The sequence below is a fragment of the Aythya ferina genome, assembly GCF_964211825.1.
Source record: "Aythya ferina genome assembly, chromosome: 22".
NCBI lineage: Eukaryota > Metazoa > Chordata > Aves > Anseriformes > Anatidae > Aythya > Aythya ferina.
In genome coordinates, this window is record NC_140320.1 from 4471516 (window position 1) to 4497857 (window position 26342).

Here is a 26342-nt window from a genome sequence, read left to right on the forward strand (position 1 = left end):
ATTTTATGTGAAAGTGTGGATGAAAATGGAAACGGCCAACCAGATTTTTCCAGTTTAAGAGAGAAATATTAACCACTGCCTCCCTCTGCAAGCGCAGATTTGGGGCAGTTTTGCCTTTCGATCTGGGAGGCGCAAGAGGGGGGAGGCGTTCGCTGCTTATAACTGGAGGGGAAAAAATCCCCCGGATATGTCATTTTCTTTCCTTACCGTATAGAAGAAAGGTTTAAATGGAAAAAAATGATGGGAAAAAAAAAATAAAAATAAAAATAAAAATTCTGATTGATTCAGATCTCTTTGAGCCGCCCCGAAACGTGGCTCTGAGCCCATGGCCAGCATTGCTGCGTCAGGCCCCACAGTGTCGGGTGAGCGCGCTCAGCCGTGCAGGGATTAGGCACATTCCCACGAGCTCCTGCTCAGCCGAGCATCCCCCAAATCCCTCCATCCCCCAAATCCTTCCATCCCTGCAGCACCGGGACACCAACCATCCCCAGAACCTGGGGCTGGGGGCCCCTGGGGCTCCCCCGAGCAGCTCAGGCTTTATCCTCGCCGCCTTACTCTTGCCCTCTGTGAGCTCCCCCAATTTTGTCCTCCTGCCAGCCGCATGCTGTGAGCCAGAAGCGGCTGTGGCTTGGGGCTGTGCTCAAAGAGCAGCTTCCCTGACCCCGTCTGCAACTGCAGATTGCCCCAGAGCACCGTGCCTAATTAACCTTGGTTTGTTCTTTGTAGCTGCAGGTGTTTTCCTCGCTCATAAACCCGTCCCGGTCCTTTCTCCAACTATTCACATCTCTTGTGCGCCCTGATTCTTTTCCAAATGTCCATTTTATAAATCACTTTAATTAGTTTTATATCACTCTCTTATATTTATATCACTTGATTTAGTTTTCACGCTGCTTCCATTACACCCTATATATTGCTTTGATTTTATTTATGGTGTTTCTAGTGCATTTGCATTACTTTCCTGAGATGGATATCATTCTGGCTGGATTTACAGTGTATTTCTTCAGTTAGATTTATATCGCTTTAATTAGATTTATATCCCTTTAGACTTTGAGGGCTTCTCTTAGATTTATAATATCTCTTTTACTAGGCTTGTCTTGCATAGGAGATTTGCATCCTTTTTTTGTTTCAAAGGGTATTGCTTAACTCAACACCGGCGTTGTTTTACCAGGACTTTGGTCAGTGTCCCAGTTAGATATATGAAGCAAGAGCTCACCACCAGTGCTTCCATCCCCCATCCCCCCCAGTTTCCACTGGGATTGTTCCAGCATAAATTGTGCTGATGTAAATTGTCTAAATTAGCCTCTTCCAAGTTGGCACTGGCTTGACTGTAGTGGAGATCTCACTAACCGGATTGCTTAGAGAAACCAGGGAGAGTCCAGCGGATGAGATGCCATTTCTGTCCCTTCCTTTCCTGCCCTAAACGCCCCCATCACACAAAGCTGAGCACCCTCTCCCAGCACGGCAGCAGACCAGGACTCTCCCAGCTGCAGGAGCAGCCTCCACTGGGGGGATGTGGGCTCCAAGCTGGGTTTTCCCTCTCCCCAAGTGCCCTAATCAAGAAGAAACTGGGTGTTGAAAGAGAGATACCATTTCCTTCTGCACGTTTCTGTTTCAGAACATGAAATTCCCTTGCCAGCCCCTTGGCACCACAGCAGGAGGGCAGCAGCAGCGCTCCCTTGAGCTGCTCTTCCCCCCAACAGCCCCCGAGAACCTGGCTCTGTGTTTCCACCCAGCTCTGACCACATCAGCAGAAGAAATCAGCTGGAAGGGCTCCAAATCCACATGCTTCAGGGCAAAAGCTGACCTCTGGCTGAGAAGGGTCAGTGGACATCCCCTGGGGGCTGCTGGTTCAGATGCTCGCAGTGGGATATTCGGCTGCTTTCCAGCAATGTGGGGCTCTGTCACAGGGCAGGATGGTGGACCTCTGCTCCCAGGACTTATCCAGGTTTGTCTCTAAACCCGCTGAGGGCCTGAGCTGATGGGAGTTAATTTTTGTGTGGTTTCCCAGCCATCAGCACTCAGTTTGCAGGGGTGGGCTGCGCCCAGGGGTTTCACGGGCAAAACCAACCTCCTGAATCTCTTCTTTCCCAAAACACAGCAAGACCCCAGTGCTTACTGCGTGTCCAAAAGAAGCATTAAAAGAGGATTAAAAACAGTATTAAAAGAGATGCAGCACTCATACAGCTGCAGCTCTGCGGGTCTGGCCATGGGAGATACCTGCCAGCAGCAGAGCAATCTGCCCGGTCACCTATCCTATTATCCCATCCCTTCCTCTTTGTTTTCACTCCCCCTGTGAACAGGACAAGCCCCGTGAGGCACAAAGCAGCGAGGGAGGTGAGGAATGTGTTACAGAAAGCCTCTTGTTTGGTAGTTGAATCCAGATGTTAGGGGAAGCGGCGGAGTTTGCACGAGCGGGACAGAAAAAGGCTGGAGCGGGAGCAAGGCGCACGCAGCTGCCCTCCCAGTTACCCCAAGAAACTCTGAAAGGAGCTGAATTTGACTCTTTAGGAGCAAATTCTGGACCAAAAGGGCAGCCGGCCCAAATCTTCAGCGCAAGGGCTGACCCACAAGGAGCACAAAATCCTGCTCTTTTACCCCAGGGTGATGTAGCTTGGCCCAGAGCAAGAGGAGCCTTCTGCAGAGCCAACGTGTAGTCATGAACCTGCTTCACCACAGCAGCTTTACTTCTGTGGGGCAGTCCTGGCCACCGGGGAGATTTCCCAAGCATTTCCCAGTAACTCTCCATGAATCCACCAGCAGGAACGGGGCAGAAGCCCCCTGCCCCCTCCCCGCCTGCTCTCCCCCACCCTCTGCCTCTCATCCTCCCTGCAGCCGCACCCGACCTCTGCATAAACGAGCGTGGTATCCCAATTAACGTGCAGCTAATCAGGCCATCGGCATCTCTGGAGGAGAGGCTGCATCCCAGGCCTTGGCTGCAGAGGTCTGAGCACACTGCTGCCTTCCCCGTGCTCTGCCACTGGGCCCCTTTCATTTAATTACGCCCAGGCTGCCGTACGCCTCAGCCTTTTAATTGCCCAGGGCAGAGAATGGGGCGAAAAACAGGTCGGAAGATGGATAAAAAAACAGGATAGAAGATGCTGGGTATTGTTTTAAGACAGTAAAGCTGTTTATAAACACCACGGAGAAGCTAGCTTTATGTAATTGCCGAGAAAAGGAGGGCATTAAGGGGGGGCAGCAGGGAACACCCCAAAGGGAGGCTGAGGAGCTCTTAATTAACGAAAAATGACTCGGAGCCTGATTCACCTCTGTAACAGCAAGATCCCCACTGAACACTACCGCTACAAACCCTTTCCCGGAGCTTCAAACCAAGCCATAGGCCTGTAGGAGTAGTCCCAGTTGTAGCTGGGATTTAGTCAAAAATTTGGCTGAATTTAGGGGATTGGGAGGGTAAAAAAAATCCAGCTAACTCTCCCTGAGGTCTGTTAGTGCTGTGGTGCTGGGAACAACAGAATAAAGCTGACTTTTATGTGTTCACATCCCCAAAAAGAGTTGCCCTGATTGAACACTTCAAAAAGCACTGATGATTCTTTCATGTATCTTTAAAAGTAAGAGTTTGGCATGGAAATGAAAACGAAGGATGGAAGATTAAATAGATCAAGGCAGAGCGTTTGGGTCGGATCCCTGACCTCAGTTACACCGCTTTTAGTAGAAATTAACACCAGCACGCAGAGGATGAGAAACTCGGGGACTGAACAGGCAGCAAAAGCTCGTGCTTGGTTGGTTTTCATTTGGAAAGCTGAGATCTCCCAGGCTCTTCTGGAGCACGGCTGGGTGGGTTTTCGGAGCACAACCACGAGCCTGTTCTTCCTCCCTTGCCTTTTTGCTCTCCTGATCCCTGTCTGCGCAAGCAGCCAGCCAGAGCGCTGCAAGAAAAACTCTGCCTGGCTCTCAGTGTGTGCGCAGAGCTCGGTCCAGCAAGGGAAATAAACCTGATGAGGCCAGGGCAGGGGATGGAAAGCCTGGTAAGCCACAGGCAGGCTGCCTGGCGGAGGCTGGGAGAGGCTGGTGGCTGTCGGGATGTGCTCGCAGGGTTAGCAGCCTGCTGAGGGCTGCAGCACCAGGATGTTTCACGGGCTTCTGCTGAGCTTTGCAGGCACACAGATGAGCTAACTCTGCAGTGTTTTCCCTGCTGAAAGCTCTGCAGGGAGGACTGCAGGGCTGGGAGAAGCTCCCAGAGAAGTGCGTGGCCCCAGGACCACGGGGAAGGCTGTGCAGAGGTGCGTGCAGCAGCTTTGATGCCAGCTCCATCCATCTCCTCCACCAGAGCAATGCACAGTTCCTTACACACAGCCAAATAAATCACATCAGTGCTTCGTTTGAGCTCTGGATTGGAAAGGACTCCAGGCAGCATGGGTCCTGAGCACTCCAGCAGGCACTAATTGCCCTAACGAGCTTCACCCAGGCCTTGCTCCATGCTTCCCACTCCCCCCCCCAGCTCCATTTAAGCTCAGACCCAGGCTCCCTGCCCTTTTTTGAGCAGCTGGAGTGGGACAAGGCAGTATCTCCCCCCTGCATGGTGATGTGAGCAGAGCAAGCTCAGCAGGGACAGCTGGCACAGCCCCGTGTCACCAGGTGAGGCAGGGCCAGGGGATGCCGAGGACACTGGTCAATATATCAGATGTAGGAGGGACAGGCGTGGTTGGACCTGCTGTGGAGCTCAGGTAGGGGCTGGGGAATGGGGTCTGAGCTCTAGCAGGGCTCTGGAGGCAGGGCAGAGGTCCCAGCAGCGAGGTATGGCCTGGACCTTCTGTGGGTGCTGCAGCTGGAGTGGTTCCTTCCCCCGCTGCTTCCTTGCCCATGAGCTTCTGCTCCACACCGTGCATGGTACTAGAGGCAAAGATAACCTTGAAAGGTGAAGAAGAAGCCTTCTGAAGAGGCAGGGAGGTTATGTGGAGGAGGGAAGGCTTCCTGGGAACTGCTGTGGCTGCTGATTCAGCAGGCTGAGGGGAACCCCGCGGGCAGTGACCAGGCTTGTTTCCCAGCAGCAGGGAGCTGGGGGACCTGCAGGAGGCTCGGTGCTGCATCTGCACCACCCCCTTGCACCCCTCCTGGTACAGGCAGAGCCCCTTTTCCCCTGCCAGCCTGTAGATGAGGACAGGAGGCCACAGCTCTGCCTCTCGCCCCTCTGAAGGTGATGGATGCGGAGGCTGCAGTCTCTGGCGAGCTGCTCTTCCCAGTGCCCAGCTCCCCGCTGCCTTCCCGAGGTTGTTTCTCAGAATAAGTGGCTCATTCACAACAAACATCCCCGCTCTTTGATGTATTGCTGGTGCTGTTGTTGTGGTGCGTTAAGTATCTTGGTTTCGTGCTTGTAATAAGGAAACTGGCCGCAGAGCCTTACTGTAAGCTGATGAGAAAGTAGCAATAATTATTGCTCTCTCCTCCATGGGAGGGTGAACTTCAGATGCTAATGGGCTCTGGAGTACTGGCTGCTTACTCATGTTGGGGTGAAACAGCAAGGACCTTCATTCTCCTTGGTCTTAAATGCTCCTGTTTTGGGGAATAGGGCAAGAAATACCCTGAAGTGTGCAGGAGGTGGTTGCAGCAGCCTGATTTTGGGCTAAGGGAGGGGAAATTATGTTGTGTGTAGGGCGAGGGACAGGGCAGGTGTATTCCTGGAATGGGAGAGGATGCTGCAGGTGTTTATACCTCATCCAGCTCAGCACCAAGTGGGTGGCAAGTGGTGAAGACAGGGTGGCAGCAAACATTTTTCATTCACCTGGTAAATTTGCATGGGGTGCAGGCAGGGCTCTTGCAAGCAGCTTGCCCACAGAGCCCGAGGTGGGATGCTGGAGGACTTCTCACACTTTCTGCTTCTATTTTCCCCCCTGCCTGCTGAGGTTCTCAGCTTCTGCAGTCCAGCTCTCAGTGGGCACGACTCCCTCTCCAGTTTTCCACGGTGCTGGCGTGACACCGGGCTGTAAATGAAGTTTTGAGGTGAGGAAGAGGGAATGAAGATTTGCAGCCTGGCCAGATATTAGTGGTTTTCCACAGGGATGACAAAGGGATGCATCCAAGGCAGCGAGGCGAGCCCCGTGTCGAGCTAATCCCCTGCTCCCACGCACTGCCCTGCTGGAGCTTCACAACAAAGTGCAGCGGAGAACATTTTCTTTTACCAGCATATTTTTCCTTAACCTCGTTCTCAAGCATGGCTGAGGTATTTTAATGGAAATTTCCTCCCAGTAAAAAGGGCGGCAGCACACGCACGCATACCAGCGACGAGATCATTAACATTCAGTAAAACTATATGCAGCTCAGCAACTGCTCCTGCCGTGGGGGCATTGAACCAGCAGGCAGTTTCCTTCCCGATAGCTGGGAGAAGAGATTGAAGAGCTGCTCCATATTAGCAGATGTATAAACAGCAAAAGTAGAAGAAGCTGACACCAGTGAAGAATCGGTTTGGTCACTCAGACTTGTCCCAAAGCTGTGCTTCCTCTTCTCCAGCTGCCCTTCATGGCCAGTAATTCTCCAGCCCCCGCTAATGTGCCCAAACATCCCTTCCTGGGATGTGACCCAAGGTGTCTGTCCCTTCAACAGCAGTTTTTAATCCCAGCAGAGCAGTATTTCTCCTCTCCTCCTTTCCTTGGTAACTTTTCTGCTCTCTGCTCTTACTTTCTCTGTCTAATGCCAGTGTTTTGTTTCCTCATCCCCTGGTATTTGTCTCTGCCCATTCATTTTGGGGCTGGGATTGGATCTTCATTCCAAGCGTCAAGGATCAGTTGTGCCTTGGTCAAATTGTGATCTGCAGGGCTAGGGTTTCTGGTGAAGTGCTCAGCCTTGGAAAGAGCCCTCTGGGGCAGTCCCCTTTCTGATTTCCTTCCCTCTGGGAGGTACCAGGAGATAAAAATGATACCCCTCATTCCAATTCGGGCAAGGATGGCCCTAAATCATTTATTGCACCCCAGGGTCCTGGTATGCAGTGGGCACCGCTGATGCCTGCAGCCAGGAGCGTGTTGCTGTGGCTGTGCAGGGAGCAGAGGCTGTAGCCCCACTCACCTCCCTTTGTCCTCCAAAATAGACCCAGGACCACGCTGTGCTCCAGTTTTGGGGGCTCAGTGGTGAGGTGCTGGACCTGGGGTAACCCCATGGCGATGGGGAAGCTGATCCCAGATTTGAGCTGGACGAGGAGTGCAGCCCTTTGGCTGGAAGCTCTCCAAGGGTTATTTGTGTGCGCTAACCTCGTGGCACTCTTCCTTCCAGCCCCTGCTGGGGTCCTCCTGTCTTTTTGCATAATCTCCTCTGAATAAATAGACCGTGAGTGGGGCCTTCTCGGCAGCTTTTGTCAGGAGGAGCTGCTGGGTGTACGTTTCTACCTTGTGGGCCCTCCCTCTCTTTCTGTGGCAGAGCCGAACCATTTCTTTCCTCCCGTTTGCACCTCTTAACTTTCTCTGCTTGCCTGCTCTGATTTCTTGGCCCTGCTATTGTCCTGAAAAGCATTTGGAGGATAGAGTTTGTGAGACAGCCCTCCCATTTTTCTTACATTTTCAGTCTAAAACTTAACTTGTGTGAGGTCCCACAAAATACATTACTTGGACAAAAGTGATCTCTTCTCCTGGAAGCGTGGATTTAAACGGTTGCTCCTAGACATTTCCGTGCTTCTCCTTGCAAAGCTTTTTCTCTGAGGCCCTAATCCTGCTGCCACAGTGACCTTTGTGTTTGCAAGGAGACCTTTTGAAATCAAAGGGGCCCTTCACGAGCATCTGCCCATCTGGAAGCGATTGCAGGAGTGGGCGGGTGAAGGGCAAATCTGGAGCCTTGTGGCTGGGCTGCGGAGTCTGAAGTGCCCCAGGTCTGCGTGGCTGGGAGAGAGGGGCCAGGGAGAGCCCGAAGTGGCTTGCACGACATCCTCGGGGGCAGGAATACCTCTGGTGTGCCTGAGAGCAGCCCTGTGAGCCTCCTGTGTGCAGCGTGAGCCCGAGCAATCATGTAAATGTTGTTTGATTCCCAACAACCGCATGTTTAGAGGACTCTGATTTGCGTGTGTTTGTGCAAACAGGAGCGCTGGGCTTTGTTATTAACGCTGACCTCTCCTTTCCAACTGCACTTTGGGGATAATTATTTATCCCATGGAGTAGAAAACAATAATAAAAAAAAAAAGTGCAGGAGAGCCCGAAAGCTGCCCGGCTCCTGCTGGAGCAGCCCCCCCTCCATCCTCCTGCCACCCAGAGCACCGGGGCTCAACGCAGGGCGGCTGCTTGGGCCAGCTTATTTTTTTTCTCGCCCTCGGGCGAGCTCTGCCTCTCTCCTTTTTTTTTTTTTTCCCCATTATTATTCCTCGCTCCCCTCCTCCCCTCCGCAGCTGGGGAGCAGCTGCGGGCCCGGCCTGGCCCTTTAAAGGCGGGGCGGCGCGCCGCTGCCTCTTTAGGGCCGGTCCCTGCCTTTGGGGGAAGGAAGTGTGGGCCGGGGGGGGGCCCGAAAAGCGGCGGCCGAGGGCTCTGCATGGCCGGGGGGGGCGCGGCGGGGCGCTTTTCCCACGCTGCGCTCCGCGCCCCCCGCCCCATGCGGGCCGGGGGCTGCCCCGAGCCGTGCGCGCCCCGCCGGGGGTAACGGTGCGGGGCTCCGGGGAGCAAAGGGGGGGATGCTCGCCCCCCGGCTACCTGCGCTGCCAGCCCTGCTGTGGCTAGCGTTAGCCCCGCTGCCCGGCTCTCCCGGCCCCGCGGCTAAGGCTGAGCTGCGGGTGCGGGTGCGGCTGCCCGGCGGGCAGGTGGCGGAGGAGAGCCTGCAAGCCGACAGCGGCTCCGACTGCATCAGCCTGGAGCTCCGCAAGGCCGACGGCGCCCTCATCACCCTCACGGCCGATTTCAGACAGGTGAGGCTCCGGGGGAAAGCCGGAGGGCGGCCCCGGGATGCTGCGCTCGCCCCGCGGTGGAGCGGAGCGCCCCGAGCATCCCCTGGGTCCTGGGGAGCCCCCGCTGGGGTTTGGTGCTGGGGGGGGGTCTCCGGTGGGTCCTGGCTGGGCCCTTCGAGCCTTGGGGTGGTCAGGAAGAGGCTTGGGGCAGGACCCTGGTGCTCGCTTGGGGGGGGTGATGCTGTGCGGGAGGGTTTTGGGGAGCCAGGATCTGCCTGGAGCCTGGGGAAACCCTGCTGGGGGTTTGGGAGCCCGAGCTGTGGCTGAGGATGGGGTCCTTCAGAAGTCTTTCCACCGATGAGCGCTGTTGGGGTCTTTGTGGTGCACCCCGCAGGCAGCTCCCGGGCATTTGGGCAGATTCCTGGCCCCCTGTGGCACTGCTGCAAGCTGGGCTGCCCGGCGGTGAGCGTGGTGGGGGAGGATTTTGGCAGGATGGGTGGCAAACCCTTCTCCGTGCCCAGCTGAGCACAGCAGGTCTGTGTCTCCTCACTGAGCCAAGAGGAGACACGGGTTTGGGTGGCAGACAGCAGCGGGGCCAGGGCAGGAGACCCCACAAGCTGGGACTCAGGTTCGTGGGGCTCTGCTGTGTCTCCAGGACATCTCGCTCCAAGTGATGGCTTTGGGGACCACGTGCATTTGGGGTGTGGGCACTGTTTGAGTGGCAGCTCGCTCTGGGACTGGCAGAAACCCAGGGGAACTCCTGGCCCCCTCCCAGGCCCCTCTGCAGGGAGGTGATGCTGAGACCCCACGTTTCTCAGCAGGAGATGGGAGCTTTTGGGGCCAGCGTGGCATCCTTCAGAGCACCCCCAGCCTGGCTGGATGTGATGAATTTTCATTTCTCTTGCTTGGGGATGAGCTGTGAGCTGCTGCGTGGGTGGCACGGCCACGTTATCTCGTTCCAGCCCTCTGCTCAGGCTGTTTGCTGGGTGGACTTTGGTTCATGGCAGGAGGAAGCTCAGCCCCATGAGGAAGGACCGTGGTGTGCCCCGTCCTGCTGTGAACCTTGGAGCCCTCTCCCAGGCGTGTTCTGCTGGCTCTTCCCCTTCCCACTGCGAGTTTTGGTCCTGGTTTCCTCGTGAGGCTCTCGGATCGCCCTTGGCCACCTGGAGGGAGCAGGGCCTGAGATGCTTTGAGATGCTCGCAGAAGCTGTGGCATTTCGGGGTGTGATGGTGTGCTCTGTGCCAGCACGCACGCAGGGAACCGGTGCCACAGCTCCGTGGGGACCACGGGGCTCCGAGGAGACACCGCACACCAGGAGGCTTTTAAACCTCAAGAGTGCAAAGCTGCACGGTGTGTTCCCGAGCAAGGGAAATCCCAGCTCTGTGCAGACCTTCTGGGTGGGCCCTTTGGGATGTGACGTGGGGAATTTAGTTGTCCTGTTCATCCCTCCAACTTTTTTTCCCTGCTCGTTTCAGCTCTCGCGCAGGGTTGCTCTCAAATCTCCTCCCCAAACCCAACAGCATGTGGTAGCTCTTGTCCTGCTCTCATCCTGCTTTCAGCTGAGCTGCTTCTGGGCAGGTTCTCTGAAGGTTTCTGTCTCATATATGTTGGATGCTGAGCTCCATGCAAGCCCTCAGCTCCTGGGAGCACACAGGAGACAGTCCCTGGAAGGCTTGCAAGCATCAGCCTCCCAAAATCTGCTCCTAACCTTTGGTTTTCCAGCAGTTGGGTGCTGCCTGTCTGCTCATGGCTTTGCTGGAGCAGAGCTGAAGAAAGCCAGAGACAGAAGGGACCGAGGAGATGGATTTGTGGTGCAGTGAGTAATGATGTGAGCAAGCAGCTGCCTGGCCAGGCTTCCCCCTCTGACCTGTTCTCCTGGCTGCACGCAGGCATTTCCCTGCCCTGCTGCTCGGCTCTCCAACGTTACACAACTTCTCCCCTCCAGAGAGAAGGTCTGGAGGCTCTTAGCCTTTGTGAAAGCAGCTGGGGTTGTTGATCTGGGTTTCCCAAGCAAGATTGTGTGGTCATGCTGTGGCCAGGATGCTGGCTTTCTGCACAAATGATTTTTCCACTCCTCTGGCTTAAACTGCAGGGGGTTAGTCCAAAGGCAGATCTTTTTTTTTTTTTTTTTTTTTTTTAATTCTTTGCTGACAAAGAGTTGCTGTTAGACCGTGGGCTGGAGAGGAGAGGAGTTACAGTGAGCTCATGGCTCAGTTCTCCCTTCTGACCCTGGTGGAAGCTGAGCAGTGCTCCAGGGGCGCAGTTCTCCTTTCTCCTCCATCCCTACCTCCCATCCAGAGCTGAACCCGGAGGAGCAGCATCCTCAGAGCACCCCAGCCTTTATTTCATTCCCTAGAGCACCGCAGACTGGCCTTTGGGACTCCAAACTGGGTTTTGCTGTTTACTGGGATTTTGAACTATTTCTTCCCAGGCGATCCGAATGGGCGCGATGAAAACCCTTCTTTGTCGACGTGGCACCGTCGGGGACAAAACTTGCTGTAAAAAGGATCAAGGGGGTGGATCGACCCTAAATGTTGAGTCTGATTCCAATAAAGTGATCTCGCCAGTTGTTAAACAGTGGCCTGAGAACAAAGTGGGCGGTTCTAGCCCAAGGTCAGCACACAGATAGAGAAAAGTTTCTTTTTTCCTTCTGGTTGCTGGAAAAAAAAAGTGTTGGAAGTGGTTGCTGGTATTGTAATGCTTGCATCGCCAGTCCTTTTGGGGTCCTTTGTTAATAAAGCTGGAGTTATGTGATAGTCAGGGGGGTGTGGAGGCTTTCCTCGTGCCAGGGATTAATTGTGTTAAGTGCTAAATGACCGGGGGACGTAGGGAAGCACGTGGAGGAGATGGTGGCTGTAAAATACAGGAGGCTGAGCTCTGCCTGCTGCCAGGGCTGCCCCTTTCTTACGGCTTTGGGCAGGTCGCTCACGGGGGCAGGACCCGGTTTGGGAAGCAGCTTTGGGATTTACTTGTTGGCATCCCTCAGTTTGTAGGTGCTGAGCGTGAGGATGCTTCGCTAGGGGATGTTCTTCCAGGCGCTGGTAGGAACGAGGCTTTCTGGTAGGAGAGGGGTTAAAAAGCATAATCCCCTCCGAGTGCGGGTAAGTCAGCCGGCTGGCCCCCCAGCGAGGATGCAATAACACATGCTCTGTGCTGTACAAGCAAAACAACTTCCCGGCCAGCTCCAGCTGCTCCCCGGGGGAGTGCAGGCAGGGCCACGGCCACAGCAGAGGCTGCTGGCACGGCTGGGACCTGGTTCTGGGGGTCCCCAATATCCCCAGCTTCCCTTTCCTTGTACCCCCCCATCCTGCTCAGACATGGACAGCAAAGACAAAAGCAGGTCCCACAGCAGCGCTGAGCTCCTCGGGGGGAGAGAAGTTTGGCAGGAATGCTGCCTGGGTCGGAGGGAGGGAGGCACCGAAATAATTTATTTCCCTGGGAACGGGTTCGCTCCACGCCGCGTGAAGCAGAGGCGCCGGGCTCGGCTCTGGACCACACAGGCTTGTAGGGCTGCATGGGATCCAGCCCTGAGATGGAGGCTGGGTTGTTCCTGCACCCCAGACAGCAGCCCCCGGGGGGCTGGCTGAGGATGGGGAGAGAAAACTGATTTCTCCATGCCTCCACGCAGCCTGGTTCTGTGCTGGAGTTTCATACAGGCAACCCGGGCTGGTGGGAGCTGGCTGCACGGATTTCCTTTCTCCCCGTGCCCCAGGAGCCAAGGCTGTGGTTCCCTCCCATGGCATGGCAAGGATATGGCCCCAGAACTGCTTGTTCCCTGCCCCGCCAGCGCCGTGGCCAGCCCCAGACCCGAGCTGTAACCGTACCCGGCACAGCAGCGCGGGTCAGGGCCAAGGATTCTCACCGCCCCCGGGATGAGTTCATCCGGAGAGTCCCCGCGTTGCAAGGCGATGCTCTGTCGGGGCTTGTTCCCTGCTGGGAAATTTTGCAGAAACCCAGAATTGGAGGTGCGTTTCGCTGCCTTGGCACTGGCTGATCCCGCTCTTCCTGGTGGGAACCGGTGAGGTGCCTGGGGAGGGCAGGGCGCTCTCCAAGCACAAAAAAACCTCGGTGGCTCTTTCCAGGTGAGAAGCGTGGCATGTTTTTGGTGTGATGAGCTTCGGTTCTTGCTCCAACTGGTGTTGTGTAGCCAGGGAAGAGAGAGCAGGGAAGCTGGGCACGGGTTTGAGAGAGGGAGGTGAGGCAGGACCTGGGGAGAAGTTGGGGCTGACCTCTTGGTCAGGAGAAAGTGGCCCCTACAGGGCACGAGACTCCCAGAATATGGTTAGCTTTGCTCAGGGATCCACAGGGAGGATCAGTTTGGGTTTGCTTGGAGCCGGGTAAAGGTGGGATTTCTCTCATCAGAACAACACGTGCCTTAGGAGCCAGCTCCTTGAATAAAGCAGCCTGATTAAAGCTGGTTGGTGGCTTGCTGACTGCTGGAAAAGCGCACCAAAGTGGCATCAAGAAAGATACCTGCAGTTCCTGACCCTACAGCACCCCACACCCTGAGTTAAGGCAGCACCACAGCCCTCTGTGTGCCGGAGCTGCCTCCTTTGGATGCTGTGGGGTGAGACCCACATCTCCGTGTGGCTCCAGCCCCTGTGCAGGGGAGCTCAGATTTGCTGTTCAGATGCAATGATGCGCTTTAGAGGTACGTTGCATCTCTTCCTGACTTTATAGAGACCCCAAAAATGACGGGAATAAAGGGACTGAAGGTGTCCAGCAAGCTCAGCTCAACCCCAGGAGCCCTCGCAGGGTCGCTGTGTTCCCAGGGAGCCCTTTGAACAGAGCTGCTGGAGGACAGAGGTGGCCAAAAGCCCTGGGGACATGGGGAGGAGAAGAAATGCCCCCTCCCTGGGGTCCTGAGCCTGGCGTGCGTGGGGTTGCAGCTTTGATGGTGGCGGCTCGGGGCAGCAGGGTTCGTGTAGATAAGGATCTGGCCTTGCTGTTTGATCTAGGGGCAGCCAGGCGCAGAGCCGCCCTGTTTTTGGCACCAAGGGGCGAGCCTGCTGCCTGGGGGGAGGAAAGGATGGGTCAGGGGCACTGCTCCCCCTCCAGTTCCTGTTGATCTTTGCCATTTTACCCTCTGCTCCCTTCTCCTCCAGCTGTACCCCACCGCAGGACCACCTTTCCCTTTCTTTCCCTCCTCCCCTCCCTTACCAAGGGGCTCTTTCAGGGCAGTTTTTGCAGGGATCTTTACCCGAGGTTCCGTGGACCCGCTGGCCCATAAATCAGTAAGCACACACAGACAGGCAGATAAATATTTAGAATAGCTGAGCGGCAGCCCTGGGCTGCTTGCTGGCTGGGGCTGGAGGCACTGCGGTGCTGTGCGGGTGCTTGTGGTGCTTCCACCCTGCTCCTGCTGCCTCCCTGGGGCTGGAGAAGGGAGCAGAGGCTTGTATTGATGCCTGAGAGCTCCTCGTTTGCTCCACGGGTGGGCTGTTGTGGTCCTGAGCTTGGTCCTGCCTCCCTCATGAGCTCGGGATCCTGAAAACAAAGCACCACTCTCCAAATTCAGCGCTTAGTAAAGCTGCTGAATTAGGAGCTGCTAAGCTGGGAAGCGCTGCGCTGTTGTTAATCTCCTGCATCTCCTTGAGGTTTGCCGTCCCAGCGCAGAGCATGGCTGTCCCCGTTTGCTTTTTCCAGACGGGTTTCTGGGTGTTCAGAGTGAGTTGAGATGAAATCCACATGTGGAGGAGGTGCCAGGGTGAGCTGCTGGTTTCGGTCTTCTTGGCCCAGGCAGGAGCTCGCAGCAGAGCTCAGCTGGGAGGCAGCTGGACTGAGCACAGATGGGAACGTGGCTCCTTCAGTGGTGCCAGGGGCTCAGTGGGAACTGTCCCCATTAAAGCAGGCAAGAATCACGATTGAGTCATAACATCACATGCGTTTCTGTGGAAACTTCGTCCTGGATTTTTCTTGGTTGGTGGGAAGTTTGGGAAATGTTGCTTTCTTCTCCGTCCCCCTGCTGTTGTACTGCTCCAGCTGTAACCCTAGCCATTTGAAAAAGCTTAGCGTCTCTTTTCTCATATTATTTTTGTTTTCCTTTGTGTTTTTTATAAATGCCTTCAGATGCTCTTTTAAGACCCTGGAGAACGCAGCAGCTTTGAGCTGCTGGTGATGCCTCCCAGGCGATGCTGCACTTTCGGATGTTTCCCATGTCTACACAGAGGTGCCAGTCAAACCAGAGCACTAAAGGCAGTGATTAAGAAACCCTCAAGTTTGAGGGCAAAAGCAACTGGTAGCCCTTTTTCCGAATCCCCTTCATGTCCTGTTTTTGTGCTTGAGTTTTCGGTGCATACAACAAAGGCACCCAGCAAAATCCTTTCCCCTGTCCTGCGACCATCCCAGATAACAGCTGTCCCGATGTGCACCGAGTTGTGCCTCCTTTTCTTGTGTGGACAGGGAGTAATTCCTCCTCCAGGATGCCAAATTGCTCAGAAGCAAGTGAAGGAAGGTGGCAGAGGCAGGTCGGGACTGCTCGCCCCCAGTAATGCATGGAGATAACAGCTACGTGATATTCATTTAACCAAAAGAGGTGTAGGTTTGGGCTGTGCGCAATCTCAGCTTGTTATTAGCTCGTCGGTGAAAGGAGGACCTTTGCTGTAATGAAGACTCGGGATATTTTTAGTTGGTGGCAGCAGATGGAAGCTGTGACCAGCTGCCCCCAGGGGGCTTCAGTTACAGCTCGAAAAGATTGCGACCTGGGGGGAAAAAATGGGCCTCCCTCGGTGCGTGGCGTGATGGGGATATGGTTACGGAGGTTCGGGTCCCTGTCACGCTGCTGCTTGGAGAAAATCCTCCAGCCACCCAGTCCCAGTAGTCCTGGCGCTGTTGTTCAGTGGGATTTTTGGACTGTTTCTTGTCCTTTCACCCATTTCATGCTCACCCCCGTGCCTTCCTGCCCACGCTTGTGTTTCCTCTCGCCCTTTCCCCTTTGCCTTCTGCTCGCACACCAGTGGCCCCTAGCAGGAGAGGCCACGTTGCAGAAACTGGAAGCAGCAATCAGCTTGTTTAACTCCAGCAGTAGCCCTGCCTAGGGCATTGGGGAGAGCCTTCAGGGCTTTTCCAGGCTGAAGGGCAAAAGAAATAGCCTTGAGCGGAGTGTGGCTATGTGATATCCTCTCTTGATAGCAGGAGAACCCCAAGCGGTCAGTCTGAAGGTGAGCATCTCCTCCTGGGAGAGGACAAGACTCCTGGGAGGCTCACCTCTCCTTGTGTTCAAGGACAAAAGCCTTGAAAAAGCCTCAGCCTGCTGGCTGAAGGAGGCAGGGATGTGGGATGGGAGCTGGCAGCGACCTGTCCCTGCCCCAGTGGGATTGCGAAAACCCTTACAGCAGTTGTTGTGCTGCAGGCTGGGGTGGGATGGGACCTGGGAGAAGCCACCTGTGCTCAGAGAGCAGAAATATGAGACCTTTGACTTTGTTCTTTTGGCTGGAGCCTTTCTGCAAGACCCTGACTTCTCAATTCTCCAAATGATGCCAAAGGCCTGGGACTAACGGTGATTTTTTTTTTTTTTTTTTAATTCTCCCCCTGCCAGGAGGTGAAGATCTTCCGTGCCTTAATCCTAGGGGAGCTGGAGAGGGGCCAGAGCCAGTTCCAAGCACTTTGCTTTGTCACCCGACTTCACCGCAACGAGATCATCCCCAGCGAGTCCATGGCGAAGCTGCGGCAGGTAGGAGGCAGCCCCGTGCCCCAAACCCACCGGGATTTTTTGGAGCTGCCTGGAAAACCTTCCCATGCAGCTGCCTCACGGCTTGCCTGGCTATTAGACCTGCCTTTGACCTCCCCTCCTGCTTGAGGAGCTCAGCATTAAACTAATTTCAGTAATAGTATTGATCCTGATCTGCTAATAAACATGAAGGGAGCATGATTGAGTTCAGCCTGAATCAAAGGGCAAGCAGATGCTTAGAGTAATCACCAGGCAAGCTCCTGCCCGACATTGTCCAGTGAATTAATTGCTGGCACCATCCATCACGACAGAGCATTGATAAATGATCCCAGGCAAATGGGAGCAGCAATAAACCATCACGTCCAACATCACCCAGAGGTTTTGTACACCTCCCATCCAGATGGGATGCGGGTGCGCTCAGAGGGAGCATCCACTTGCACATCTTCCGATGTCGGTGTGAAGTCCTGACGTGCTCCAAGGGCTGATTTGTGATTTTTTTTTTTTTTTAATTATTTTCCTTTGCAGAAAAACCCCAGGACGGTGAGGCAGGCTGAGGAGGTGCGGGGCCTGGAGCACCTCAGCATGGATGTAGCCGTCAACTTCAGCAAAGGGGCGCAGCTCAGCTCCCACATCCACAACGTCTGCGCAGAGGCCAAAGAAGCGATTTACACGCGAGAGGACGATGTCAAATTTTGGCTGGAGAAAGGTAAAAGTTTCCTTTGGTTCGGGTAGAGCTGCTTGGGTCAGCAAGCTGGGGTGCTGCTGTGCTTTCCCTGCTGGCCCCTGGTGACCTGCAGGGAACATTTCAGCTTTTTGTTTGCTGTCTGTGCCGTGGGCAAGGCGTGGGCACTGCTTGCTGGCGTGCCATGCCGTGGTCATCGGTTCTTCAGCTTATGTCTGACCTCGTCAGTGTCATCCTCCTCCTGAACCTACCTAGGCAGTATTTCCAAAGCAACCTTTCACCTGGTCCCTCACCCAAAAGAATGAATTCTTTGCATTCTTGATACCTCCTGGCCTGTTTCCCCTAATGCCCTTTCCTCTCCCAGGGTCCCTACCCAGCCGCGTGCCCCACCACCCCCTGCAAACATTTTTGGGCTGGTTGCACCAAGCACGGCGCTGGCTCTGCACCTCCCCTCTCCTTCCAGCACCCCCCTGAGCAGGATTTGCTTCTTCCCACAGGGGTGGACGGCTCCATGTTCGAGGTCCTGCCGCAGACATCCGACCTGCCGGACCTGCAGCGCTGCAGGCTGTGTGCGGACCGCTGGAAGCCCTGCATCTGCAGCTACTCGCTGAGCATCGAGTGGTACCCCTGCATGCTCAAGTACTGCAGGAGCCGCGACGCCACGGGCAAGGTCTCTTCCTACAAATGCGGCATCCGCAGCTGCCAGAAGGGCTACACCTTCGATTACTACGTGCCGCAGAAGCAGCTCTGCCTCTGGGACGAGGAGACCTAGCAGAGCCAGGCTCAGCTGCCTCCTGCCACCGCTCGCGATGCTGAGGGCCTCCCGCAGCATCCTGCTGCGAAGAAGGAACGTGGTTCACAGCGGTGCCTTGTGCCAGGATTGCTCTGTGTGTGTGCCTTTCCTTCTGCTCCCCCCCCGTGGCTCCCTCCTGACCCCATACCTTGTAGTGGGATAAGCGGGCTCGGCTCGCTGCGTGGTGAAGCCGCAAGCAGGAGCCGCGGGTTTTGGGGCTGAAGCACCAGAAGGGCTCTGTTCTTCCCAGCTTTGGGGGTGGGGGTTGTGAAGGGGGGCACTTCTGGCCAGTTTTCAGCCTCCAGCATCCTGAAAGGTGGCCAGGGCAGGGAGCGGAGCAGTCCTTGGGGTGTCAGACATCACCACGGACTTCACCACCTCCTGGTGACACGACAGCATTTCCCGATGGGAATGTGGCTGAGTTATGGGACCACATCCCCTGAACAAGGAAGGTACGAATCCCACCCAAAACCAGAGCCTGCCTGTAGCTTTTTTCTAGTGTCCGCCTAGCTGGTGTATCCTTCCCATGGCTATGAGATGCTCTGGGGGGACATAGCCCAGCAATTACTTCTGTCCCAAAGGGCTGCTAATTAGGGCTCGAACTTATCCCTATTTAGACTAGTGAAGGCCAACTTTTTGTGTTGGTTCTGGGACTCTCCTGCTAGGAAAGAGACATCTGGAGATTTGTGACTGCCATCGTAACCTTGTGGTTGCAAGGGGGGATGATCCCAGATGGGCATTGCAACCGTCGTTTGGAGGAAGATAACGTCCTGCACCTACATCCACTTTTACGTCCTACTCTGCCAGCTATTCACAAGAAGCTCTTAGTTAACTGGACTGCTTTGCTGTGCCTTGGTTTCCCCTAAATGTAAGGCAGGGACGACCTTGAAGCTGATCCCAGACCTGGTGTGTACCTGGAGGACATCAGACAAAAAAGTGCTGTAGGAGTGCTGCCTGCTTCCCGAGCCGTCTTCCACTCAAGTTTAGAACAAGCAGAGAGGGGAAAGAGGCTGTTGGGGTCATTGCGAGCCCCCGTTCCTCCTGATGAAAAGCCTTCACAATGTGCCTTTTTGCCTAGAATCCAGGAATTTCTGACAAAAATGAATTTGGTCACAATTATTTTTGTATTGATCAGTTAAAGGGGGGTGGGGAGAAGGGAAAGGTATTTTAATATTGCAACATGAAGTAAAACACACTTGAATGATTTTTTTAAAAAAACAAATTATTTATCATTTGTAAGGTAAAAATAAACTTTTTTTTTTTTTTTTTTTTTTTTTTTTTTTTAAAGCATGCCTGGTCTAAAAGCCTCTCTCATAATCTCTGGAATTGGGGTTGGGAATTGCTCTCTGCTGGGTGCCAAGCTTGTGCCTTGGGTGGTGGAGACCTTGGGGCTGGAGGGGGCGCATCCTGCATGAGCACTGCTCAGCGTGGTCCTGGATTGCAAGGGTACCAGCCATCCAGTCCCTCGTGTAACTGGGAGCTCTGGGGAAGCAAAAGAGCAGTGATGGAGACAGAAACTGCTGCAAGGGTCAGGCAGGCTGGGGTCAGTGGGGTCCCAGGGGTGTGTGTGATATGGCTGGGGAGTTTTCTGGGAACAGCAGCATCAAATAATCTCTGTTTATTCCTCTGCAGCTGAGGGGAGATGAGGGTGGCAGAGCCTGGGGCTGGTTCAGAGCTCCCAGCTCAGTGGCGGATCGCAGGAGAAGCGTGGAGTGCTGATTCCCCCTAGCGTGGTGAATGTGGACACAGGATGAGGGTGTCTGCAACCTCAGCCCTTCTGCACTGGAGCAGCTTACTGGGATTGCTGCTGCTTTGATTACGTGGTCAACATTTACAGGGGTTTGGTGCTGGCAGGCTGCCCCTGCTTGCTGGAGTTGAATCCAGTTGTGAGGAAAAAAGGGAGAGGATAGCAGGGAAGCTGCAACCTGCTCAAGCCCCATTCCCGCCTCTACCTCCTGCACAGGGCTGTTTGGAGTGGGCACGAGCTCTGTCTGGGAGCCTCTTGGTCACATCCCAGAGAGCTGACTGTGATTATTTTGTAACAGTGAGGCTCTGGGGTGCTGGGATCATGCACAGGGTGGCTGCTGGATACTCAGAAAGGAGGAGGAAAGGCAGAGACATCTCAGCTATTCTCCACCTCTTTTGGCCAGGGCACCTCAGGAAGGCACTGCCAGCCCAGATCCTCTCTCTGTAGGGTGACCGAGGAGCCCGATATGAGCCAGACCCGTGCTCAGCAATGCAGGTTGTTGGGCGTTTCTGGGGCCAGTGCTGTGTCATGGGAGCTCTTACCCAGGCCAAGTAAGTGAAGGACGTGAACTCTACAACAACAGACAGTACGTGCAGAGCAAAACTCGATTGCTGCTGCTGGATTTGTGCTCAGGGTCTGAGGGGAGCTGAGAAACCGGGGCACATCCCTAAAGCCTGGGGGCTTCACACCCCAAATTGCAGTCTTGGTCCTTGTGAGAGCTCACTATCTCCCCGTCCTGCAAGAAGAGAACTGCAGTGCGGTGCAATTGCCTTTCCAAAGAAAAATTCTTCTTCTTGATATAAATAACACCCCTGAAGAGCAGCTGCTGCAGGTGGAGACAGGAGAAGTGCCTGGCACAGAGAAGTCGCAGTTGGCCGGGAGCACTGCTATAAATCCTCGCTATTAGGAAAAGCAGGAGAGGATTTTGTAACATCTTTCTGCAGTCTGTGCTTTCAGAGCCATCCACGCTGCAGAAATCAATTGCTATCTGCAGAGCCTGCCTTCCTCCAAGAGAGGAATGAACACTGGCAGCACGAGTGGAGGAGCACATACACGTGCTTAGGGTGAGAGCAGATGGGTCAGTCATTGATGACCATGGGGAAAATAATCAAAAGAGCAGTTGATTTCTAGCAGCAGCATATCTGCTGGCTTCCAGGAATAATAATTTCAGGACAAAGTTAAAATAAAGCTGCCTTTGCCTGGGGAAGGTGGTCTTATTCCCTCAGCAGACGGGCCTGATGGTGCTGTGGTCCTGCCTCTCTTTTGCCCCTCTGCTCACTGCAGAGCTGTCTCAGGTAGTTTAATGAGAAAAACATTTTTTTATTATATATATTTTTTATTTTTCTTTTTCTCTGACCACAGAATAAAAGCCAGAAGCAGCTGGAGGGTTCCTGGCTGCAGCCGGCGGTGTCTGTAGGGCCAGGAGAGGGCACTGCGGGCCTGCCTATGGCCGGGATAGCATCTTAGGATGCACAGTGACACCTGCCAGCACCCCAAAGGGGACACCCTGGGGCTCGGGGACGTGTTGCTGGGGTCTGGGGAAAATAATAATACGGATAATAATACAATAAAGCAACAGGGAGCAGAGGGAAAAGAGCTGCAGCAAGGGGAGCCGCCAGCTGGTGTGCGAGATGTGCTTTATTGGGGGTGGAAGGAGCATGCTCATGGCCCCCCCCAGCCCTTACAGAGCCTTTCTCCTACCCCTTGGAGGCCCTTCAAGCTGGCGAGGTGCCACCAGTAAATCCACGTCTGACGCAGTGCGGCCACCCGAGCGCGTCAGCCCTCGCCGCGGGGAAAACCCAGCCATGGGGGTCAGGCTGGCAGCAGGGGAAAAAGGAGCAGCAGCGGCCCAGGAACGCCCCGGGGAGCGGGTCTGAATGGCTGGGGCTCTGCCACAGAGCGGTGGCAGCAGTCCAGCCCCTCCAGCAGCTGGGGACAGGACGAGGTGTCTTGCGCCAGCCACCCCGTATCACCTCCCTGCTTCCTGGAGCCGCTCTGAGCGCAGCCCGTAGCGCTCCCCCTTTAGTTCCTCCATCCTCACACCCGGGAGCCTCCTTTTTGCTTCCCCTTTTCCCCAAATTTCGTTTTTTTTTTTTTTTTTTTTTTTTTCTTTTTTAACACATCCTTGCTTCCTGCTCCCCTCTCCCGAGGGCTCCCGCAGGCTCCTCTCCGGCCCTGCAGCACCAGGCTGGGTTGGAGCTGAGGCCCGGGGAGCCTGCCTGCCCGCCCACCCATCTCCTCAGAGAAACCTGTCTTTCCAGGGAGGGAGAGCAGCATGTGGGAAAGCCGAGAGCCCTGGAACGTGAATTAGCCAGGGAGAGATGAATGTGCGATAGCTTGTACCTGGCAGCTACCAATTGAGTGTGTTAACACTTTCAGGAGGGGGTTGAGCAGGGCTGCAGGAGCTTCGCGCAATGCTCCCCACCACCCTGGGCATGGTGGAGGGGCACCCAGGCGGCAAATATGGCACCCAGACCCGTCAGGGTGACCGCTGGTCCCTGTCACAGCACGGGGAGCAGGCCGAGGGCCTGGCCTGCCTGCAGCACGAGGCAGCTGTAGGGGATTTTGCTCCCTGCTTTCCCTGGAAGTGGGCTGGATCCTGCAGCTTCAACCAAGATGGCGGAGGAGGAGGAGGAGGAAGAGGAGGAGGAGGAGGAGGCTGTTTGCCCCTCCATTACTTTTCTGGGGTGCTGTCTTGGCACAGCTCAGGCAAAAGGAGTCCCTGGGTGCTGACCCTGTGCCTTCAGCAGCAGCAGGGCACCTCTCTGCCCCGTGCTGAGCGCTTCGTATGGCATCCCTCATGTTCAGCCCAGCCCCACAGCAGCCAAAGACCACGCCGTGCAGGCCACACTCATGAGCTCAACCCAAGCAGAGCCCAAAATTTATCAGAAAAAAAACATGAAGGGGCCGCCTCGCGGGGGGCTGCTCTGCCACCTTCCCCACTGGGTGCTGCCCAGCGTGGCTTCATGCCTCTCCCAGCTGCAAAAGACGGAGCCAGCAGCCTCCTTCCCCTCACCAGACGGCTTTGGGGCTGGTGTCAGAGCCCCTACAAAACCCCAAGAAGCCCCCACGAAGCCCCCACGAAGCCCCCACGAAGCCCCTCTCCGCCAGCCCGGCGGGCAGGTGCTGCGGGGCGCATCCGAGGCGGTGCGGGCGGGCGAAGCGCCTCCTTCCTCCCTCCTTCCCACCCCACCCCACACCCTGGTAGCGCTGCAGGGACTCATCCATTCCCGAGTTACTAATATGCAAATGGGTGCTTTTGCATGGGCCGGGCGCCAGGCTGCTGGGTGTCAGGGCACCCGAGGGAGCCGGAGGTGGGGCGAGGCGTGGCGCGGCGCCGCATGCTCACCTGGCCCTGCATGGCAACAGGCAATGGAGCTCTAGGTCCCTTGGGGAGCGGACCCACGGCCGGTTTGAGAGGCAGCGGGTGGCAGAGGAGGGAGGGCAAACTGGCAGCCCCTGGCAACCTGGGGCTGACGGCAGGAGGCTGGGCGCACCGTGGATTTCCCTCCACCAGCAGGATGGTGAACCTGGAGTCTGTGCACGCAGGTAAAGGGCGCTGGAGGAAGGATCGGGCTGGGGCTCACCACGCAGATGAAACGTGGGCTCGGGCAGGAAATGGGGTTGCTCCGGTTCCCGTGACCTTTCCTCCCTCCTTTCCCTCCTCTTCTCTTCTGCTGGAGTCGGTGACGGCAGCCAGTGCCTGGTTAAGAGCCAGCTGGGGGATGGATGCTGCCCTGGCCCTATTTAGGGGGCTGCCGAGCCGTGCCCACAGCCTGGGAGTGCTGCTCAGGCTGCCAGCCCCAACGTGGGTTGTGGGGCAGAGCACAAATATCTCTTGGGCAGCTGGGAAATGGGCAGGTAGTGCCTGACCGGTGTCCTGAGTCACTGGGATAAAGCCAGGAAGAGTGAGAGGGGGGTAAAATCCCTGAGGGATGCAGAACGGGTGGCAGGGGGTGGGTGAGTGTGAGCGAGGGATGGGACGGGGCTGGAAGGAGGAAGGTTAATGACAAAGAGGGAAAAATGAGCCAGGGAAGAGCTGTGGGAGGGCGAGGTGAGCGAGGAATGAATGAATGGGGACACTCAGGAGGAGTATCCGCGCCTTGCAGGGCTTTGACACGGAGGCACAGCCTCACGTCTCTGCAAGCAGCAGGGGAAGCAGAGCCACGGCTGCCAAACGCCTCAGCGCTGCATGGAGCTGGGGCTCATCCTACAGAGCCACTTCAGCTCCTGCCCTCTTCTTGAGCCCCCGTGCTGGAGGAGAGGGAACATCCCGAGCACGTGGGGCTGAGGGCAGTGCTGGCACGAGAGCTGAGCAGGGCTACAGCACGGGATGGATCCCGACAGCCCCTTCTGTGGCATGGGGGGTGCTGTGGGCAGGGGGCCACGTGCAGGCCGAGCAGGGCGGCAGGAGGCTGGCGGTGCCGGCACGGCATGCGAGCCCGACTCGTCCGAGCACCTGCAATGGGCGTGCGTGCGTGAGCGGTGCCTCTCGGGGCCGCATCCCCCGCAGGCTCCCCTCCGCCCATCTGCTTTGCTTGTGGGCGACTCTTTCTTCATGAGAAGATTCCCCAAATCGATACTGTGCCCTCTGTCAGAGCCGGCGGCACCGCTCCCAGGGTGGATTTGGCCGGGACCTGCGCACGCTGGGTGCGCGCTGAGCCCACCTGCCCCCACAGCATCCCACCCCGCTGCCTTCTGAGGGGCCCAAGCTTCACGCCGTGGTTTTGCAGGGAGGGAGATGAACCTGGGCCCAGCTGCTTTCACGTGCCAGAGCCCAGGGAGCTTATTCCCACTGCTGCAAAGGTGCCGGCGTGCTCAAGCTGGGGGTGCCGAGCCCTTTTTCATCCCCACTGCACAAAGGGACTGGGGGCTCTGCTCGCCCCCTTCCCACGCAGAGGCTCCCCCCAGCAGAACCTCCTCCTCTCCTCCTTTCCTCCTCCTCCTCCCCAGGCGTTTGGGTGTTTTCAGCTTCCTGCAGCCTCCGCGGGGGCTCGGGCACAGAAAATGCAGCAAAATTCACCAGGCTCCAGGTGCTGGCCCCAGCCAACCCAACTTCTCCCCGCTACCACCACTGGCTTTCGTTTTTTCCTCCTAAAGCCACCAGGCTGGTTTATTCTGGTGCCCATGTCAGGACAACTACTAGGAATAAGGGCTTGGGAAAGCTTTATTTGCTGACACCATTTGTTTCAGCCAAAATATAGATGCAGATATATCCCCAGAGAACTGTCTGCACTGGTAGAGTTTCTTTGGTCTGGGTAAACAGACCAGACTGCCTCTTCTCCAGGGATGTTTGCTAACTGAGGTAGAGCAGCACATTTTTAATATGGCCCAGGCCACAGTGGCGGCTCCTAATAGGTCTGTGGTTAAGTGTTAGGCAGTCCCAAGTTGCATTATTTTTCCCAGAGTTTTTTTTTTTTTTTTTTTTTTTTTTTACTAGCCTGCCTGTATATTTTTACTAGCCTGGGTGTATTGCAAAGCGGTGTGGTAGGAGCCTACATATTTTTTTAGCCTCAAAGCCTCGCAGCCCGTTTAGTCTTTAGAAATTTTGCCATACGTGGGGGTTCAAATCCAGCTGAGCTGTGTCTCGCTCTCCCTGGTTTAACGCAGAGGACAAAGAGGAGGAGTTTCCATCATCCTGGCTGCACTTGTGTGGGTCACCCCTCTGCATCTGCTCCCTGTTCTCAAGGAGCCCTTGGAGGATGGCTGCTGCAGCAAGGTTATCATAGGTGTTTGAAAGGTGGGCAGCCCCAAACGACTCCTATCAAGCAGGATTTAATCAAAAGGATCAAATTTTCTTCCTTTTTCTTCCTGTTTTGTTGTTGGCTTATTTTTTCCCCCACAACGTATTTAAACTATAATAACTTTTGCAGGTTTATGAGTGGAAATTGACTCTTTGTGACACTAAAACTCTTCTGCTCTGCGTGAGAGCATCACGGGTACCTCGTTATCTCCTGACTGCAGGAGGAGGGGATTTCTCTGATGGCCTACAGCTGGTGTGTAAGCACTGGCAGCTGCAGGGTTATTGCTGCTGGGGGCTGAGGGTGGCTGCTGGCAGCCTAGGGCCTCACCTGGCGTGAAAAGAGACAGGGCTCCGAGCACCAGCCAGCTTATTTTACTGCCCATGCACAGTACAAAGTGCATGGGCTGTGGGAATTGGCTCCCTTGGGTCACTGAGGCTCCTGCAAAGCACCAGGAGGGTGCTTGGGTCCATGCAGAGGGGCAAGGCACAACTGCTGCTCATCCCTCCCTCTGCCCCCGTGGACCTGGGGATGAGATAATTTTCTTCTACTAAGGCACGTTTGTAAATTGTGTGCCCACAAGGAAGCTTGCAGTAGGGTTTTTTTGTTGTTATTTCTGTTTTTTTTTTTTTTTTTTTTTTTTTTTTTTTTCAAACGTGCAGCCATTCTTGCCAAACTTCTATACGGGTAAAGGTTTTCCCTATTTTCTGAAAACTTGGCTTTTCTTAAAGCTTCTTCTTGGCAGCAAGCAAAACTTTGTGCTTTGTAGACTGCCTAAGTTAGGGTCCCTTGGCAGTGTTACAAGACAAGAAGATGTTTATAACTGAAGATAATTACTCTTCCCGCAGTAGCAATGCTTAGAAGCCCCACTAAATGTTCACGTCTTAATTGCAGAGGGATTGT

At 55.3% G+C, this 26342-nt stretch overlaps 2 protein-coding genes across 2 annotated transcripts in view; both read left to right on the plus strand.

The window, feature by feature from the left end:
• Positions 1–8442: 8442 nt before the first annotated feature.
• On the plus strand, positions 8443–19221 carry OAF (out at first homolog). Its single transcript, XM_084495618.1, has 4 exons — positions 8443–8827; positions 16345–16479; positions 17002–17182; positions 17656–19221. Exons 1-4 carry the CDS (start codon positions 8597–8599, stop codon positions 17928–17930), a joined length of 822 nt encoding a protein of 273 aa, XP_084351744.1. The 5' UTR covers positions 8443–8596; the 3' UTR covers positions 17931–19221.
• Positions 19222–23039: 3818 nt separating this feature from the next.
• The window catches only part of POU2F3 (POU class 2 homeobox 3), a gene marked incomplete at its 5' end in the record, with an annotated part of 39445 nt that continues 36142 nt past the window's right edge, over positions 23040–26342 (plus strand). The window contains one exon of the mRNA XM_084495689.1: positions 23040–23247. Coding sequence (XP_084351815.1) covers positions 23040–23247 — 208 coding nt within the window. The remainder of the gene's footprint in view (positions 23248–26342) is intronic.